We start from the raw sequence: 20074 nt of genomic DNA, 5'->3' as shown, positions 1-20074 counted from the left end.
GGAAGCTTAGAAAATTTCTTGCACTCCGTCATTTAACTAAGAACTTGTTTAATCCAAATATGAATATCAGCCTGAGTGTATGTTCTGCTTGATGTATGTTGTCTTGCTTGTAAGTAAACCCAGTCGTTGTTTGCCCATGATAGTTCTGATAAGCCCAGATTGCCAACATTTGCCTGCCTCCATGCTGACACCGATCAACTCAAAAGTGTAGCTGAACAGCACTCGTAGTCTTAGCAATCCCTTCTATTGGAAGCCACCACCTTGATCGTTGGTAGTAGAGCACAAGTTTTATGCTAGGACTCTTTGCAGCTTGTTGTATCATCAAGTTCCTTTTCCTTGGATCATTCTTTGAGGAGCCTGTTTTCAAACAAAAAGTCATAAGTTCAAGAGTTACAGGTGTCTGATTTCACAAGAGTCCATGGTGTGGGGGAAACTTAATAAAGCTCAGAATGGAGCAGAGGGCCCTCACTTGAGCTCAGGAGCTTTTGTTACCTCTGTTTGAAGCCGGCTGATGGAACTGCAAGAGTGCAGGTTTGAACTGTTGTCTACAGTTGAAATTTTTTCAGAGGTGAGAATATTCACTAGCTGTAGAGCAGGCAGCACTTGCATTTCTAAGACAACTGCAGATATTGATTTATCTGTCCCAAAATTGGGAAGACTAGGACTGATCATATGGCTAGATAAAAACCTTAATTCAAATTGTTTCCTAATTAGAGGTCTTAAAGAGCTGAGATGGCACTCAGTCACTCAGTTTTCGGTTTTAGTCTAATCATCTAAAGAGACACCTAACTTGTTTCAGTTGTAAATATATGGTTTAATGATGAGACTAATTTGTAATTATCCTGTCCTATTACAGAAATGCATAATTCAAAGGTTTCTTGTACTCCCTCTAAAGCTCAGAGGTCTGTATACTCTCATTCAAGCTTTTTTACAGTAGTAGCTTTTCTTGTAGTACTGCAAAGTTTACCCAGTTGCTAGAGAGTTATCAAAGATGAAGAGGAGGGTTCTTAGTTGAGCTCTGCTTACATGTACTCATCTGGGATTCATGGAGTAGTTGGGGAAGTTCCTACAACTTACAGCATGAATCGAGACAAACAAAATAGGAGTGATGGGAAGCAGGCCTCTGGTACATGATACGGATTTTTTTTCTCAAACGACTTTAAATATGGGACAGCATCTGGGGCAGCCAGCAAGAATGCTGGTTGCCTATTTAGACACGTGCCTGAATTGAGCAATTCTAAATGTAAAGGAAACGTACTGAAGCTCTGTCATAGCACCAACTTCCTTCAAATATTCAGCCTACATAGGAGTCTGGTCTGGTTTGTGCAGTCGTGTCTGTACTGTCAGCAGTATGAAGAACTCGAACGTTGCAGTTGACATCTCCTAACTGCACAGCAGCTGCTTCAAAGAAAGTAGCTGCTCTAGAGTCTGCCTTGAAAAAAGATGGAGACTGAAACTGGGTAAGAGTAGAGGGCTCCTCTGTTCCTGAATTTACTTTTCCTTATCTGTGACCTAAATAAGAGTGCCCTGAAGCTGACAGCTGATTCCATAACCCATTTGCCTTYGTTATGAATGCTTATCTATTTTAACCAGTATGAAAGATACTAACCTTATTTTTCAGTTTTCTTCCGAGTTAAACTCCCAAATCCTTATCAGTGAATCGCAGCAGATACGAAGTGCTCTTAAAGATGACTCTAGATTCATAAGACTTAATGGTAGATAAGCAGAGTGTCCAGTTCAGTGATTTTTTTTAAGTCTAGTAGTATCATTAAAATTTAGTTTCTTCCATAACATACATCTCTTCAAACAGTGAGCAAAAATAGAATCTCTGARGTGTTGTGGTAAGGAAATTTATTTTTTATTTTTTTCCTTTAATTGAAAGGATGAATCCAGTACCTCTTCTCCCATAATCTTCTGACTCATCTTTAAGATGATTCTTCCTAAATTTTGTTCTTGCTACAGAATAATGTTCGTGCTGCTGCACTAGCAACTGTGAATGCCTGGGCTGAACAAACTGGCATGAAAGAGTGGTTGGAAGGCGAGGATCTCTCTGAGGAGCTCAAAAAAGAAAATCCTTTCCTAAGACAAGAGGTAAAGGAGTCTGTTAYGTAAACTTCTCCTTATGTTCGTTTAATCAAAATAACCATATTTGCTATGGGCTATATTTAAGCAAATTGAAATTATATAAAGCCGCCATTACATGAGTAATCAACAAGTAACTCARTGTTCACGCTGACATAATTAAGCCTCACAATATTAACCAAGCTGTCTTTCAGCATGATAACTAATTCAAATTTCAGTGCTATCCAAATAAAAAATTGAGCCTATTTTGAGCAGCATCTTAGGAGATGCTCAAAATATGTTTTCCCTCAAATCAGCCACATGGTGATGAAGAACAGAACTGAATTGAAAACATTAATGTATTTGAGGTTCATAAGGTGCAGCTTATCAGCAGCACTATGTAATTTTGATGTTGTTTTCAAAAAGAAGAAAAGGTTTCATAGTTAAAAGTAGCTGTGAAATGACATCTTGTACTCAGAAGTTTCCCTGCCCCTCAAAATTGAAGCTATTAGAGGGCTTTAGTCCAAACAAACGTTGGAATTTTGTTATTCTTTGAGAGCATGACAAAACAGGGAAAAGAGACTCTTGCCTTTTTGTTAGGAGTACTATTCAGGCTCTTGTGAGTTTTCTTGTTAGATATTCTAACCATAGTGAGCACTTCTTCATAAACAAATTTTACCTGAATTTTATTTCAGCTTCTTGGTTGGCTGGCTGAGAAGTTGCCTACCCTCCGTTCTGTTCCTTCTGACCTGCTTTTGTGTGTGCCTCACCTGTATTCCTGCCTTGAAGATCGGAATGGGGATGTGCGTAAGAAGGCCCAGGATGCCCTGCCATCCTTTATGATGCACCTTGGCTTTGAGAAGATGGCAAAAGCCACTGGCAAGCTGAAGGTATTGCTGTCACTGAAACTAAATAACGTGAGCTTGAATAAGTAGATGTTAACAAGTGAAAGGCTTGTGTCATGTTGTGATTCAGGTAAGTTTGTATATGTTGGCATGATCAGAAGAGGGGCTCTTCATTAGTGTCAGGAGACTGTGAGTTGAAGTGTTTTCTACCTCAAAGGCTGTTGCTGTTGCAGATTTATTAGTTCAGAAACATGATATTTATTCACTCTGCTCTTTCTTGGGTGGCAGTGGGGAGGGAGGGCAGTCTGTAGATAGCTGATGGAAAAACTAGGAGAGAAGCTATCTGCCTCTGTCTACATCTTTATGATCACTTCTGGCAATTATGTGTATGTTACGGGTTCTTGAGTGCTGAATCACTTRAATAATCAGTCGTAATGAAGCTAGTGGAGAGTTACCTAAAACAAATTGCTGGTTTACATGATAGTCCTGATAAGTTTGGTCAGAGAAACTATTGGACAGGTGTTTTATCTCAGGATAAAATTTCTGAAAATAAATACTTTTAAATTAGTATAATGGAAAATGTTAACTAGAGAATAGCTTGTTTTCAAGTACRGTTGTTTTGTGTGTATGTGACAGGTATTAGTGTGATGATATTGCCTCATTTATCTTTCTAGCCCACATCCAAAGATCAGGTACTGGCCATGCTTGAGAAAGCCAAAGCCAACATGCCAGCCAAACCAGCTCCCCTTGCTAAAGCTTCTTCCAAAGTGGGAGGAGGAACAGCCACAGCCAAATTCCAACCTGCATCAGGTAACCTCTCCAAATTCGGGAAACTCTGAGAAAAGAGTGGTTTGTTTTCTTCTAAATAAGAAGCATAAATAATTTTTGTGTTCAGTTATGTTTTCTTGAGAGCATGGACTCTGCAAAACTGATACTTAAAGATGGAATTTTATTTACAGGAGCAGAATATTGGAACTAGTGGACTAGGTAGTAGGTAAAACTGTAGTATTAAGTTTTATCAAGATAGTAGGCTCATTAGTTGCAGGAAAGAGCTTCTAAATGTATATGAATGACAGTAGCTTCTATATGTTGTTGTGCAATAGTTTGTCCTTTCCATGTGTCTGTTGGTCAGCCTCTCTCCGAGGATATCTCCATGAAATGAGGCTCGAAGGCTTGAGTTCTCTTATGTTAATCTGACTTAAGCATAATAAACTAAAAGTATTATTGTACCCGTGCAGTTTTCTGTGCTTTGACTAGAAAAACTGTGCTGAGCTGAAATGAGCTTGATGGTGGTTTTTGAAATGGTCACATGTTTCTTTAGGCCTTGCTGAAGATTCAGGATCTAGTACTATGGAATCTAAGCCAGATCCTAAAAAAGCCAAAGCAGGAGGACCGTCTTCTAAAGCTAAGGTATGTTGATTGCCTATGAAATCAGTCTCAGTAAATGTGTAGTTGTAGTTGAGTAATCTGTTATGGGTAGAAGACCTTGCTAGAGACTGCTTTTATCAAAGATCTTTATAGTGGTCTTATCTCTTAAATGAGAAGTGTTCCCATATCATTTGCCAAGTCACTTTTTTATTATTGTCTATTTAGTTATAAAAAGTCTCTGTTGTCAGAAATGCAGATTCCTAAGCTGCTTATTCCGTGCGCTAGGTCTCCTTGGTCTCCTTGATTTGATGCGACTGAGATTTCAGTCTTACCTTTGCAGTTCCAATGCTACCCTTATTGCAGTACTTTTGAGGCTATGTAACAAAGAGATTATCRTCTTTACGAAATGAAGGGTAAAAGGCTCTGTAACGCAAGATGAAAGAAGATCATTATATGTAGTAGTAGTCTCAGCTGATTGCGTTCACGTCGTGATTAGGTTTTGTTGTTACAGTAACATATTTTTTTTCCTGATGTGAACTTCAATATTTGACCTATGTGTATAATTGTACACAAATATTGTTCTCTGGTCCCGTTGCCACCACTGGCATTAGAGCAATAAGCAGAGGCCTGAATTCATGTTGAGGATGAACAGGATAAACCTTCTAGGATTTGTAGCTTTGCTTAAGATGATATAGTCTTCTATGGAAAGTCTGATGCTAGAGTTAATGCCTCTGCTGAACAAATCATGAACTTGGAATGTTAACTCTTAAGAATAAACGTTATTTGTCTAACCACAAAGCCTTTTCTGTGGCCTATTTACAGCAGTCTGATGCTAATAGCAGTATGTCCAAGGGCAATTCCAGCCTGTCCAAAGCTAATACAAGCCTCAGCAAAGGCAATGCCAGTCTGACAAAGAGCAAATGTATCAAACAGGTATCATGTCAGGTCTCAGGGGTTTGTGTGGGTGCCTGGTGCACACTAATGGAGCAAGTAACATTTCACAGGATACTGTTGCACACGTGGTAGTTCTTGCTTCCACAGCAGCAGAGCACATACTTTTAAAAGTTCTAATCAGTATTATTCTTCCAGTTTCTGCCTGGCTCTTGTACACTTCAGCAGCATGAGATGGGATGGTGTCTGCTGCTTGTGACTGCTTGTACTGAGGCATGTATATGTTTTGTGTTGTCTGCTAACACCTTGCCTTTTTCAGGGTGTGCAAGGGAAAAAAGTACCAGCTAAGCCTAGTCTGAAGGAAGATGATGATAAATCGGGTCCCATTTTTATCATAGTTCCAAATGGGAAAGAACAGAGAATGAAAGATGAGAAAGGCCTGAAGGTGAGAGGACTCTTGAATATGTTCACTATTGAAGTTTATTTAATGTTAATGAATATTTCAGTTTTTGGAACTGAGAATTTTGAAGGCTTTCACTTTAAGTTGTTAGTTTCTGTCCATCCTGTGGATGGATAGATAAAGGACTTTTCCAGTTGCCTTCTACTGTGATGTTGCCTTAATTTATTGTTTGGGAATCCAATGTAAGTAATTTCACATACTTATTTTGAGCAGCACCCTCTATCAAGCTTGTTTTCTGTGGGAAATACTCTCAGTTAAAATATGCACTTTATTAATTACTTGCTAGGTTTATCTCTAGCTTAAAAACAGCCACTTTAAATAATTAGTAGTAATTGGAGTAAGAGCTTCAAGGTAACCACTCAACAGTGTTTTGGCTGTAAAGAGATGAGCAAACACCACTGCTTCCATTTTTATAATGCAGTCCTTGTAGATGATACTGAAAGCAATTTCTAAAGCAAGATTAAAAGTATTATAATTTGCAGACTATTTCAGGAAGAAAGTGTATTGCTTGCTTTGAGTCTCAAATGTTGCCTCTGATAGGTGTTGAAGTGGAATTTCACAACTCCCCGTGATGAGTATATTGAGCAGCTGAAAACACAGATGTCCACTTGTGTGGCCAAATGGCTACAGGATGAGATGTTTCATGCAGACTTCCAGCACCACAACAAAGCACTAGCAGTTATGATTGAGGTGAGTTTGCATTGTGGTAGTAGATGATAATATATAGAATTATTCTCTGCCATGGAAGACGCCTCTTCAATTGAAATCAATTAGGTATTCTCTGAGAAATCAGGGTCATTGTGTTCTTCACTTAAGAAATACAGAAATATTTTTCATGGGAATGATAAAATTATTAGCTCCCCTTGGAGAGAAGGGGAAATTAGTTTGCCCACTAAAGACTTCACTTAGAATTTCAGAAAGCTGTGTACGCTATGAGTACTTTGAGTCTAGAAATAAACTTATGCCTGTCTATTACTTATAACTTTTCCTTTGTTCTCACTCTTTTCTTGAACAGTGGTTTGTTTTTTTTAACTTTATACGTTTTTTTTCCTTCTTTCCCTTTTTGCCTCAAGCATTTGGAGAGTGAAAAAGATGGAGTCATCAGCTGTCTGGATCTGATCCTGAAGTGGCTTACCCTGCGTTTTTTTGATACCAACACAAGTGTTTTAATGAAAACACTTGAATACCTAAAATTGCTTTTCAATTTGCTGAGTCAAGAAGAATATCACCTTACTGAAAATGAAGCATCCTCTTTCATCCCATATCTTGTTCTAAAGGTACTCCACATCTTTACATAAATTAACTTTACTTTTTCACGAGGAATGTAGCAGGATGCTATTTAACAGTGTAGAAATTGGTTCATTTATAATATATTGCATATTTGCCTTCAAAAGACATTTACCACAAGGATTTCTTTCCCCTGCGAATGACTCTGGCTTCTCTGATGTTATTCAGATTAATCACCAATATCAGGAAACTATTTATAACTTTCTGTATTTCTCTTATTTCATCTGTGTGGGTTCTTTCCACTGCCTTCTAGGTAGGAGAACCAAAAGATGTTATCCGCAAGGATGTGCGGGCCATCCTGAACAGGATGTGTCTCATATATCCAGCCAGCAAGATGTTCACGTTCATCATGGAGGGGACAAAATCCAAAAACTCAAAACAACGAGCAGGTAGGAAACTGAGTTGAGCATCCTCAAATAAGCATATATAGTTGTCAGAAGCATTTTGAAGTTTCTTTTTTTAATTTTTTTTTAATTTTTTTAACTCTTGATTTGTTTTGTTTAACTGGAAAAGCCAGCATAACATCTGCTGAAACTTGAGATTTGCCTGTGTGTAGCACTTTATGCAGGTGCATGACAATTGATCAGATTGTAAGGRAAAATAATCAACCTTCTTTGTGCTACTTGTTGCACCTTTCAAAGAAGCAATGGGAGAAATTTAATAAACATGTATCAGCATTTATATTATAAGCCTGCCTTTTAAGTAGGCTTATTATCTCAGTGAAGGTTGGGAAATTAGTGCTTGATAGAGTTTTGATAACAGTATTGCACAGGGGCTAAAGCAATCAGATAATTTGACCAAGACTTTGAAGAAATATTATCTCTGTTGTATTTCTGCTTCAAACATTATGCTACAGATTTCTGAAATAAAGATGTAGTTCAAACAGCTTCCTAGTAATCTTCAGAATATCTCATTCTGATATAACCATGCAGTTAAATTCTAGGTATGATACACTACTGTGARCTCGTAACTGTCTAGACAAATGTGAAATAGCTGTAACGTTGCTGGTACATGATAATGGGAGACATCTGGGAGAAGGGTGCAAAGATGACTTCAAATGTTTTCAAATTCAGCTTTCAAATGCTATTGAAGTAGTTTGAACCTTTAGTTTACAACTCATCCCTTAAGTCACTCTGAGTATTTGTAAAAAGCCTGAGGAAGAGAGCTGCCTTTCTGTCACCAAATTCATCATCACAACTCACGTTTCTACCGTGTATATTCAAGTTGCACAGGAAGCACAAAAATCAGAAGATTTTCTTCCCCTTTTTTTCCCCCCACAGTTTTAAATTTCAGTATGTACATGTATTCTTCCTTTAGAGTGCTTGGAAGAGCTTGGATGTCTGGTTGAATCCTATGGCATGAACGTATGCCAGCCAACTCCAGGGAAAGCCTTGAAAGAGATGGCAACTCATATTGGAGACAGAGATAACACTGTGCGCAACGCAGCGCTGAACACCATTGTCACTGTCTATAATGTTCATGGTGACCAAGTATTCAAGCTGATTGGAAACGTGAGTGAAACACATTTGTTGAGAACTTGCTGTAATGTTGGAAATAATCTGCTACAACATAGCTACTTGAAAAGTTTACTTGGTGATTGCTGATTATGGGATTTATAACTTGAATTATAATGAATTTTGAACACTTTTTAATTTTAATTTTTTCAATTTAAAGAAATCAGCAAAACAATCATCTGTTTTAGGAAWTAAATTGCTTTTGGGAGTAAATTGTTGTATAACACTGGTATTGAATAAAATAGTTGGCTGAAAAAGGCCATCAGGACCCACCATCAAGGTGTGTGTGGGGAGAGAGTATTAACAGTTGAAGTGTGCCAAGCATTTTTTGCTTCAGTTTATTCCACTCAGAGGCTTAAGGTCTCTATCAACACCCTGTGGCTCTGCACTGCTACTTTTCCAGTCTCTAGTGATTGCTTTTAGCAATACCACATAAAAAGCAAAAGTGAAAAACGACACGTGTGTTGTAGCTCTCGGAGAAAGACATGAGCATGCTGGAGGAGAGAATAAAGCGGTCAGCCAAGAGACCAGCTGCTGCTGCAGTGAGGCAGGCAGAGGAGAAACCGCAGCGCACTCAAAACATCAGCGCCAATGCTAGCATGCTGCGGAAGGGACCAGCTGAGGACATGTCCTCCAAACTCAAGTACGTCATGAAAAGTGAAATGGTTTCTTGCCTACATAGTGTGTGTGCTAATATCATTCTGGCAGTGTTGTTTTTGTTCTTATACCATCATCTGTGCATGTTGTGAAAACAGGCCAAATAATGCAAAACAAAACGTTTGAAACTTTTTTTTTTCTTTTGTCTTGTCTGTCTTGATATCTTTCTAAATGGTCTTGTGCCTTTTTTCACTGCTTCTCCATGGACAGAATTATGTATCGCACTTATAGGATGTAAGTACTGCCCACTAACTCCTTGGTAGAAAGGCTCTTGTATCTTTCAGTTTCCACTCTAGTCATCCCTTCTTGAGGGTGACAAGTTTACTGTGGCCAGTTCTAGGTTATTTGCAGACAAAAGAAACCAAGAATAGAGGACCTCTGCCAAGGCAACTAGAAATCAGACTGCAGGGCATACATGGCACTTCCATGTTAAGCAGCTGCTGGTAATACTGGGAAAATGTATATTATATGCTGTATGGTGCATTAAACTTGATATTGATTGCACCCTGATTTTAACCTTTTACAGTAAACATACAGCAAAGAACAGATAAGTATGTATGAATCAGCCTTGGGGCAACAGTGCTAGCAACAAAACTTCTTGCCTCCTCATTATCTTGGAGGAAAAGTCCCTTTTGAAAGTGGATTTTCATTAAAAAAAATGCACCACTTTGTCTTGCAAATAATGTGGGTTATTGAGAGTCTTAGATTCAGATTAGCTTGTTAGGTTACTGTGCATAACTGCATTGTTATGCATTTATATTATCAAAAGGCAAACAAGCAAATAACAAAAAGAACCGCACATGAACTGAAAAAAAAATATTCTGTTAATGCTACTTTAAACTATGCTGGGTATCTCCTCTAACCGATCTGTGCATACTTCTGTCAGCTGCAGTGGGTCTCATGGTGGATTTGGGGAGAAGAGGGGGAGCAGGTAGCTAGCAGCTGCTCTTCTGCTAGCCTAGAAACACTTCTTGTACTAACAGTGAGGGGAGTGGTAAAGGGGGTTGTTGTTAAGGGGCCTGGATAAACTCAGGTCTGCCAAGCCTGCACTATGCTGCTGTTAGAGCTTTAGGGCTACCAGTGGATGCTAATGCTGGTACTTTCATGTCTTCCATCTATACTAAATGCCTCTTTCCTGGTTTCTGTAGCCAAAATCGCAACATGGGTGGTCACTCTGAGACGGCGCATTCGGTTCCCCGGGAATTTCAGCTGGATCTTGATGAAATTGAAAATGACAATGGTACTGTCAGATGTGAGATGCCAGCACTTGTGCAGCACAAGCTAGATGACATCTTTGAGCCAGTCCTGATTCCTGAGCCCAAGTGAGTCTAGTTTCACCCACCTAAGCGAATCCATTAGGGCCGATTTACAACCCTTTTGAGAAATTGAATTGGCAATGCTAGTTTCTGTATTCAGACTTCTTTACTTAATAAGGTGTAAAGCTTCAGTTAGTTGGAAAAGGAGTGTGAAAGAAGCAATTTGGCAGTATTCTGAAGTCTGGATAGGAGTTATTTCTAATGGGGAAGAAAAACATATTTCTGCTTATGCATTTTTGAAGTAAGAGGRTATTGAGTTTGTAAGTACATCATTAGTGCCTTTATAGAGGTAGTAGAATAGACGCACTAGYAGGAACAATTCCTTCCTTGAGCATCTGCTATGAGGAGGAAATCCTTTTCTCTTAACTATATATAAGCAGCTCCAGGAAAACAGCAGAGAACTGAGCTTAGAACTGTCTCTCCAGAGAGTCACAAATTCCATTTTTTTCGACTGTTTAGGATCCGTGCTGTATCCCCGCACTTCGATGACATGCACAGTAATACAGCTTCTACTATCAACTTTGTCATCTCCCAAGTAGCCAGTGGTGATATAAATACAAGCATCCAGGCTCTGGCACAGGTAAGAGAATTAAAAGGTAGCAACTGTTCACACGGTACTTAAGCTGTGTCTGCGAGGGTGATGAGTTGCACTCTGGTGGAGCATCCATGTCGGGTGATGTGGGCTCTGCTCAGAATCTCCCTGATGACAAAATTAAGTGCACAGGGGCCATCTGACTCGCTTTAACAATAGAAATTCGACTTAGATAATGCAGCGTAGACTCTTAATATAGAAGCAGTAAGCAAGTAAATATATGCATATCTCTTTGCTTTTGTCCTATGCTACTAATCTGAAACTGACTGTTGCTAACGAGGCATAGCGTTTATATGAGAGCTTTTACAGAGCATCAACAATGGAACTTTGTCTTGCCTTTTTTCCCCTCCTTCTGAGCTGGTTCTCGCTACTTAAAAAAGTTTGTCCAGAAGTTCACACCAAGCAGTTAATTCTAGARTTCATAATGAAGCACTTCCTGTTCTCAGGTGTGTACAGCATAGGAAAGATCACTCATCACAGCATCACAGAATGGTTGAGGTTGGAAGGGATCTCCAGAGATCTGGTCCCAYCCCCCTGCTCAAGAAGGGACACCTAGAGCATGTGGCACACGGTCACATCCAGGGTTATATTGGATGTGGATTAGCCACAGGAGTTGGTAATTGCTGATTTCTGGGTCTTAAACTATTGCCTTGTCAACTCTTGCCATTACCAATTCACTTGCCCTTATTGCATTTCTTTTCTACTCTTTTTCTACCCACTCCGTTTTTTTTCCTCTTAGATTGATGAGGTTCTTAGACAAGAAGACAAAGCAGAAGCTATGTCTGGCCACATTGACCAGTTTCTAATAGCCACRTTTATGCAGCTTCGGCTAATCTACAATACGCACATGGCAGATGAGAAGCTGGACAAAGATGAGATAGTTAAACTTTACAGCTGTATAATTGGGAGCATGATTTCGGTAAGACTTTTGAATTAAGGTGAAAAGAAAATAAACTTAGTGGAGAATAACAGGAGAACAAAGGGCTCTTCCAGCTGTGGCCTGTGTCTAGATTAGCCTGCTACTGAGCTTTATTTGAAGGTTGGTTACTAGCTTATCTGCCCATCAGTGCACCTTTTGGGAGGGAGTGGGATTTGGAAGTAGGAAGATCTGTCTGCTGCTTCTCCAAAACACAGCCACTCTAGCATATTTTTTATTAAGTGCTATTTTGATATTCCTAATCTCTGCTGAACCAGCGACCTAACTATCTATCAAGACACCTTATGTAAAGATAACCTACTTTCAACTGTGCTTTTAAAGTTTAATGTGTTGGAGGTGGTTGTGATCATGAGCTCTGTTTTGTTTACGTGTTGGTGGGGGGGGGGATATTTTGGTTGGGGGAAAGGTTATTTTGTGTGTGTGTTTGGGTGTGTTTGGGTGTGTTTTTTTTTTTTTTTTGAGATGCCCAAAAACGTGGCTATGTGTCTAGAGAACTCCGTTGAAATGTTTGCAGCAAAACTTTCTAACGTTGACTTCAACTGGTAGCTCTTTCAGATAGAGAGCCTTGCTCGAGAGGCCTCCACTGGTGTGCTGAAGGACCTAATGCATGGTCTCATTACATTAATGCTGGATTCTCGGGTTGAAGATCTCGAGGAGGGTGAACAGGTCATCCGATCAGTCAATCTCTTAGTAGTGAAAGTTCTGGAAAAGTCTGACCAGACCAACATCTTGAGGTATGTAGAGAAAATGACATCTAGCTGCTTCTCTTCACTTGATCTTGCATTTAAAATCCTTTCTTTGTTGGCTGTTTTTTGTTCATGCATTGTTTTGTATGTAGAATAGTTGAGGTTGTGAATGAAAAATGATGATTGATTATTAATTATGACCAGAACTTGATCAAGCAATCTAAGCAGCTGGAGATGGGCTAAGCTGGCCAGTCTCATGTTATTTTGTATGTATTGTGGTTCAGTGCTTTGCTTTATAAACTCTGGTGTGAAGTAGTAGAGATAAAGAGCTATTGCACAGCATGACATTAAACTGCTTGACTAACCCTGCTCTGTGGTGTGGTATTCTGTGGAGAGTTGGCATCTTTATTCTGCGTAGTGCTCCCCTGTGTAATTCTATTATAAATTTATTCCTTCTAGTGCTCTGCTTGTTCTGCTTCAAGACAGCCTGCTAGCAACGGCCAGCTCACCTAAGTTCTCAGAACTTGTCATGAAGGTGAGCCTGTAGTAGGGTTTTGAACTCTGAAGTATCTGGTTTGTCTCAAGCAACAGCCTGGWTGCTGTAACTTTCTTTTTCTATTATCATATACCACCTTTAACTGACTTGTTTTAGGGACRAGTCAGATATTCTTAATGAGGTGGAACCTGGTGGTCGGTGCTGTGTGGAGATGCCTACAGTTTGTGTTGTGTGGAGAAGTGTTGAMAAAGCGCTCAATGTGCTGTCATTGAGAGTGAACTGAGCTATCAAGATATTTTTATGTATCTGCTCCAAAGAGAGATCTGGGATGCGCCATAGCTATGTATTTTATATGGAATATAGTTATAACGTTTGCAATGGTACATACTAACTCTTTATGGCACTCTGTTTTAGCAGAGTAACGCATCTCAAAGATGTGTAATCTGCCTCTGATGCATAGTCAGGATCTGAAATGCTTCTTTCCCAAGTTACCTTGTTTTAAGTCAAACTCTCTTTTCAGTGTCTGTGGAGAATGGTGCGGCTTCTCCCGGAGACCATTAACAGCATCAACCTGGATCGGATTCTGCTGGATATCCACATTTTCATGAAGGTCTTTCCCAAAGAGAAGCTGAAACAATGTAAGAGTGAGTTTCCTATAAGGACACTGAAAACGCTGCTTCACACACTGTGCAAGCTGAAAGGGCCCAAGGTCAGAGCAGTCTCTAGTTATGTATTTTTGAGCTGGATGTTCATATGGTTTCTAAAGCTTTGCCTCTTTGTTTTAGATCTTAGATCACTTAACCATGATAGACAACAAAAATGAATCTGAGTTGGAGGCTCACCTGTGTAGAGTAATGAAACACTCCATGGACCAAACTGGAAGCAAGGCTGATAAGGAAACAGAGAAAGGGGCTTCCCGCATAGTAAGTGGTACAAATATGTTGGTAGAAAGAAAGGATGTTAAGGCAATTTATTCAAGAAATCAACCTTATTTAGAAATTGTTGAAAATGTAGTAGCACATGCTTCTCTGTGTGAAAATGCTTTTCTAGTTTCAATTTTGAAATTCTTTATAGCTATTTGGGGAACTTGCAGTGTGTTTCTGTGCTTACCTGAATGTTCTGTGCCAATCCCAGGAGATGCTCCATAATATATTCAGCTGTGCAGCATAGGTTTTATCCTGGCAGTTACTGTGTTTTGATATACTAAAAATCAACTGTAACCAAAACAGGATTTAAGTTCTCCCCAAGAAGACCTACAGCTTGTTCGCATCCTGAATCTTATTCCATGTAACCATTGACTATATAAAACTTCAGCTCCCTTAAAAATTTACTTTGTTCTTGAGGCTCTGTGCCTAGCTAACAGGCTTGTGTGTTTATTAACAAGTCTGTCTAACTTTCTCATTTTTAGTGGAGATTTATATTACTCTTTTTTGAGAAAGTCTTTCTTCATTTAGGAGGAAAAGTCTTCAAAGGCCAAAGTTAATGATATTTTGGCAGAGATATTTAAGAAGATTGGCTCCAAAGAAAACACTAAAGAGGTAAGTGCTTCCTTTCTGCAAGGAGCAGAACACGATGCATTAGAATGGTGTATGCAGTGGTGGTGATAATGCAAAGGACCTCTTTCCCCACAGGGCTTGGCAGAACTGTATGAATACAAGAAGAAATATTCTGATGCAGATATTGAGCCTTTCCTGAAAAACTCATCTCAGTTCTTCCAGAGCTATGTGGAAAGGGGCCTCCGGCTGATAGAGACGGAACGTGAGGGGAAAGGGCGCATTCCTTCTTCTACAGGTATGTGCTGCAGCAACAYGGGTGGATTAGGGGAAGCAAACGTGAGGGGAGAAGTGGCACATGCCCCATGAGAAACTAGTATTTGGAGGCAGTTAGGAGCTTCCAAATGAATTTGCCTATGTTCTTGGGCTTGTATTGTTTCCTGAGGCAACACTTGCTACCCTTTGCAGAAACTGTGTCCTTTGTTTGCAAGGAGAATGTTAGAACTCTTATAAAGTGTGGAATACACTTGGAAGTGGTTCCAATTTGTATCTGTAGCTTGGGATAAGKTGAAGGCTAAGTTGCATATCTCTGATCTCAAGGATTGTTTCTGTGAAGTGTGCGGCTGGCTTGTATCAGCAACAGCTGTCAGGTTCTCCTTTTACCTTGTGGCTGCTGAAATGGTGCAGCCCTCTTCTGATAAAGTATTGTTTGGAATATGGAATCTGAAAGCTTATTTAATAGCCCACACTGTTCCCTAGCAGTCTGATCTTTTTCCAACCGATCAACAGTTAACAGTAACAAGGAGCTAACAGTAAAAGCTGAYATGTAGTCTGACAGAACTACCTTTAGCATTTGTTTATTCAGGTATGTAACTGTTTCCCAGGAATCTTTATAGTCTTTTTTTCCTTCTTCTGTTACTATATTGTAAATTACTTTGGGAAGATGTAAGGAGGTTCTTTCATGACCTCCTAAATGCTTCTGACCATGTAGGGCAATATCCTATCTTGTCATAAAGCTCTGTACAACCAAGAGATTTTAGTTCAACCATATTGACTTCCAACCTGAAATCATGTGCCCCAGTCTTGTCTCTCCCCATCCCAGCCCCTATATTAGTTTGCTATAGCAAAGGATCTTGCTTCACCTTGCAAACTGTGCTTCATTTAGATCAAAGTATTAAAGCTTAACTTTTTGTTTTGAAAGGTCCTCACAGTGAACTAGTGAAAACAAATCCCCTTCCTCGTTGAGTCTTAGATCTTGCCATTTGTTTCAGGATAAAAAGCCTTTTTTATAGCATAAATTTATTTTCTAGTCTTTTGATGGAGAATCTTCAGACATCTCRCTCTATGCCTTTTAAACAAGACTGTTTTCTAGATAGAATTAGAAGCAGCAACAGCTTTCAATTACCTGAACAAGAAAGTTAGAAGACATTGTGTAGTCTACCCAGAGTACTACTGAATGCACTAAACTCAGATTTTATTTTCTTCTGCAAATGTAACTCTCCAAGTTCTCTCTATTGAATTTCATGGTTGCCTCTCACTGGTATCAGCATCTTCCCATTTTTTTTTGCACCTGCCAGCCTCAGTGCTTCTTTTGGAGACATTCTGCTGCTGACATTTCTTTATAATTTCTTTCAGTTGTCGCTTTTAAAAGAAATGATCRTGGACCTGAGAAGACTAATATGTCTGTGCTAGCAAATACCAATAACTGTTGGCTGTTTATAGGCTGATTGAGTCTTCATCCATTTCATGTTTCAAGTGATCTGATCAAGAGTCTTGGACTTCTTGACCTTATTCATTTTTTTTTGTTTTTATTCCTCCTTCCCTCTCCTAGGAATTTCTCCTCAGATGGAAGGAACGTGTGTCCCTGCTTCTACCAACACTATATCTTCATCTATAGGAAACACAAATGGGGAGGAAGTGGGGCCTTCAGTCTATTTGGAAAGGTTAAAAATCCTCAGGCAGCGTTGTGGCCTTGACAATGCAAAGGTATTGTACTTGACAGCACTTGCAGCTTTTAAAAATCTGAATTCAGATAAATCTTATTTGCCAGAAATGGATTGTAATCAGAATTGATCATCCTTCGTTATATTATATGTTCTAACTACTTGCAACTTGTCACAGTTTCTGCTGTAAATGGCTTTACATTTGTTACATGGCCAGGCAAACTTATGTTTTGATTCACTTGCTGCATGATGTAGATGCAACTTGTTCTTGAGCTCTGCGGTTTAGTGTCTTTCCTTGGCAGGTGATTAAACTTTTCCAAGATCTGCACAACTTTACTGTTCTTGAAAGGCTAACTAATATTGATATCTCATTGAGGCAAATTATGTGGATATTCTAGATCCTTCCATTCTGAAACATCTCAAAGAGCTGAATGAGGGTTTTAAATGCCATGTTTTGTGTATATGTGTGCTGAGAGCCATTTATGGAGGAGTTTGGATCCTTAGTCACAGGAGAAATACCACTTGCTCCAGGAATAATCATAGGACTCAAAGCACGTCACTGTTTTTACCTTTTAATATAAAATTGTACATAAGCTTGCAGCTCTGGGAAGAGGGAAAAATATGTTTTCTGGATGCTGGTAACAAAGTGATTTAACCAGGCAAAATTCTCACATTGATATAAGAGCAGTGACCTGACCTTTTCAGCAGGGATGGATMTTTCCGGTCAATCCAAATTTTCCATTCACTCCAGAAAGCCACTGAATGGAGATCTTGCACCTAGGAACAGACATTTCTCCTCTTTCAGCGTGTGGGCTGTGCAAGATTGTACCAGCCCATTTCAATGCACACTTAGTGTGAATTTTTCATCATTGTTGTAGCTGCTTATTCTCAGAGCAAGGCCTGCATTCATATATTTGCAATTTTTATAAATAGAAGTTGATGCACATAGTGCTGGTATACCCAATTGTGTAGCTTGTTTCCAGTGAAACAGGGTGTTTCCTCAATCCAAATGAGGAAAATGTGCTTTCTACTGGGAGTTAAGAACAGAGGAAAACTGTGACCAGTAACAAAATTTTGTGACTAGACTTCTGTGGCTGAAAAGTTCATTAAGAAGAAGTTATGCATAGAGTGTGATTTCTGCTAAGATACAGGTGGTCGCACTGCTGACACTAAGTTAGGAATTCTAGGAGCTGGTTACTGCAGTTAGCTTTGCATGAGTCTAACATTACAATAACAGACTTCATTGGTGTAGCCTACCAGTGGTGTCTTGTCCCTTCCCTTTCTTCTATGTTAGTGTTTTTTCAAGCCACTGATTCTCATGTGTGCTTTTCTGTGGCTTTTGCCAGCGCCTGTCTTGACACTTTTCTCTCTCCCACGGTAGCAGGAAGACAGGCCGCCCCTGACGTCTTTGCTCTCTAAGCCAGCAGTCCCTACAGTTGCCTCCTCTACAGATATGCTTCACAGTAAGCTCTCCCAGCTGCGTGAGTCACGGGAGCAGTACCAACACCTGGACCTGGACTCCAATCAGACTCATTCCTCTGGCATTGGAACTACCACGGCTTCTCCCTCTTCTACAGCAGCTAACATTGATGACTTGAAAAAGAGACTGGAGAGAATAAAAAGCAGTCGCAAATAAAGCTGTGAGAGAGACAGCATCGCTGTTGCTTGGGCTGTCTTCAGCTTTAGTTTACTAAACTAGAAGTCTTCATAGTTAAGCGGCCTCGTTTAGGCCTAGTGTATACAAACTGGTTTATGTATAATACGGTGGATTTTGGGGGATTGAGTCATTGTGGCACAAGTATTTGTACATACTCTGCTTCTCAGTGAGCATCTCTTGACAATAGAAGGCTGTCTGTGTATTAGTTTTAGTGTACAGACCTGTAAACAAGCATCCTCTTGCTCAGACTAGTTTCTCATAACTTGTTTTTTTATTTGTAAAACTGTCTTTAAGATCTTTTCCTAGTTCTTAACTCTTAGATCTTTAGTGATTTCACTTTTAATTTTGTGAATTCTTCTCCATGTAATCCTTGAACTGTTGATTCTGTATGGACACATGGCATGAAGTAACTAATTTAAGTGTCTTTTGTAAATAAAGTTTGCATTAACTATACCAGTCTCTGTAGGAACAGCAGTGACTGTCGGTAAGAATAGAAGCTACTCTGTACTCCTGGACATTGTAACTGGGTATCTAGGAACTGAATTAAGCGATTCCTAATTAGAACCCCGGGTTTAGTGTATTCACTCATCTTCACTGTTATCTGTCTGGGKAATGCAGTTCCAAGACCTTGCACTTTTATTTCAATGAGCGGTAGTGCATTTTCCATACAGTTACACTTTTGGTTTTTGTTTTATAAGTTGTATGTTAAAAATATTTAGTTTGCTGAAATGTTCTTTTAAATTTACCTAGTCCTTTTAATGTGTTCACTYGGATTATGCATAGCCCCAACTAATCTATATAAATGCATTCTCTTTGAGGGAATAGCAGCATTGATATGGAATAGATTAGTAGTGGTGTCCTATCAGTGGACTCATTTATCCTGAACTAATCTGCTTAAGCAGCCTTCATGCAGTTTTAAAGTGTAAATAGACCAAACCTCATTCGATTGCACTTAAACATTCAACATTGGCGAACTGTCCTCTTAATGAAACTAGAAAACACCTGGTAGTAGTAGCCTGTGACAACCATAGTTTTTGGTAAGAGTATCTTCTGTTCAGCTGTTTTCAGAAGCAACAAGTGTGAAAGTGTAAGGCTTATAACCTTCTGGCCTTTTATTTTTGGGGAGATGACATTTTCATTTAGCTACTTGACTTCTGTGGGAGCTGAATTCCACTGTTTCATTGCCGGACCAGGAGTACTGAAGACTTGGACAGGCAGGCTCAAAATAGCGAACTTCTGCTCTAGATTTTAATCTTTATTTCTTGTAACTGCTGCTTTTGTTGTTCGTTCTGTGGGCAAGCAGCTTCTGTGTTAGGGCTGTTACTAAATCAGTCTTTAGAGTAAAACATTGCTTTAAAATGGTACCTTTGTACAACGAATCTGTACTAGAGCTTCTGCAAATGGCTGATTTTTTTCCTCTTTTTACAGGATCTTTTCTGGTTTTACAGGCCGGAGTTGCGGTTGATGTGTGATACTGCTCGGTGCCTGCGGTGGGTGTGTGCGCTGTGATAGCAGGTGACCTGCAAGTGTTCTGCAGCTTGTGTTGTCTGACGTGTTGCAATTCATTGCCCCACCACTGTGGTTTGGCAGTAGCAGTCTTTCACTCTAAGCTGAGATGATGAGGCCCTTTTTTGTGGAACAGGGATGTATGACAAGGAGAGGTTTTGGACAGCAAGTGCTGAGCTATTGGGCATGTGAAGTGGGGATGCTTGTGTTGGCTGGTGTTGGAGATAATGCTGCTACCTCTCAATTACCAACTTGTTTTTGAAACTTGCTGCCATCTAAGTAAAACCTTATGTTCCTTTACTGTACCGTGTCTAACATATTCTGAAGAGATGGTCTTTTTGTTAGCTATTCTATACTTAGCTCAG

General features: G+C 39.5%; 1 protein-coding gene, 1 long non-coding RNA gene and 1 other non-coding gene across 5 annotated transcripts in view; 2 read left to right on the top strand and 1 right to left on the bottom strand.

Moving 5' to 3' along the window:
• Positions 1-19621, top strand: part of CKAP5 (cytoskeleton associated protein 5) — a 44248-nt gene extending 24627 nt beyond the window's left edge. For 2 of the 3 annotated variants that reach the window (XM_026035095.1, XM_026035096.1), the window contains exons 24-45: positions 1963-2091; positions 2757-2951; positions 3581-3716; positions 4228-4316; positions 5485-5610; positions 6166-6315; positions 6699-6902; positions 7166-7301; positions 8230-8423; positions 8897-9069; positions 9294-9317; positions 10232-10405; positions 10859-10979; positions 11731-11910; positions 12475-12662; positions 13074-13149; positions 13631-13819; positions 13896-14033; positions 14565-14648; positions 14742-14901; positions 16435-16589; positions 17928-19621. In XM_026035095.1, the coding sequence (XP_025890880.1) occupies positions 1963-2091; positions 2757-2951; positions 3581-3716; positions 4228-4316; positions 5485-5610; positions 6166-6315; positions 6699-6902; positions 7166-7301; positions 8230-8423; positions 8897-9069; positions 9294-9317; positions 10232-10405; positions 10859-10979; positions 11731-11910; positions 12475-12662; positions 13074-13149; positions 13631-13819; positions 13896-14033; positions 14565-14648; positions 14742-14901; positions 16435-16589; positions 17928-18182 (3276 nt within the window). In that variant the 3' untranslated portion in view covers positions 18183-19621. The remainder of the gene's footprint in view (positions 1-1962; positions 2092-2756; positions 2952-3580; positions 3717-4227; positions 4317-5484; positions 5611-6165; positions 6316-6698; positions 6903-7165; positions 7302-8229; positions 8424-8896; positions 9070-9293; positions 9318-10231; positions 10406-10858; positions 10980-11730; positions 11911-12474; positions 12663-13073; positions 13150-13630; positions 13820-13895; positions 14034-14564; positions 14649-14741; positions 14902-16434; positions 16590-17927) is intronic. The other variant, XM_026035097.1, reaches the window with a different exon arrangement.
• LOC112943816 lies at positions 234-13637 on the bottom strand. The gene is made up of 2 exons (XR_003248658.1): positions 13603-13637; positions 234-357 (listed from the first exon to the last, which is right to left on the bottom strand). It is a non-coding gene; the product is annotated as an uncharacterized LOC112943816 (long non-coding RNA).
• LOC112943848 lies at positions 11030-11140 on the top strand. The gene has a single exon (XR_003248666.1). It is a non-coding gene; the product is annotated as a small nucleolar RNA SNORD67 (small nucleolar RNA).
• Positions 19622-20074: the final 453 nt, after the last annotated feature.

Source organism: Nothoprocta perdicaria, unplaced genomic scaffold (assembly GCF_003342845.1).
Source record: "Nothoprocta perdicaria isolate Ctin4 unplaced genomic scaffold, notPer1 scaffold_156, whole genome shotgun sequence".
In the NCBI taxonomy this organism is placed as follows: Eukaryota; Metazoa; Chordata; class Aves; order Tinamiformes; family Tinamidae; genus Nothoprocta; species Nothoprocta perdicaria.
This window is presented reverse-complemented; position numbering and strand designations above follow the sequence as displayed.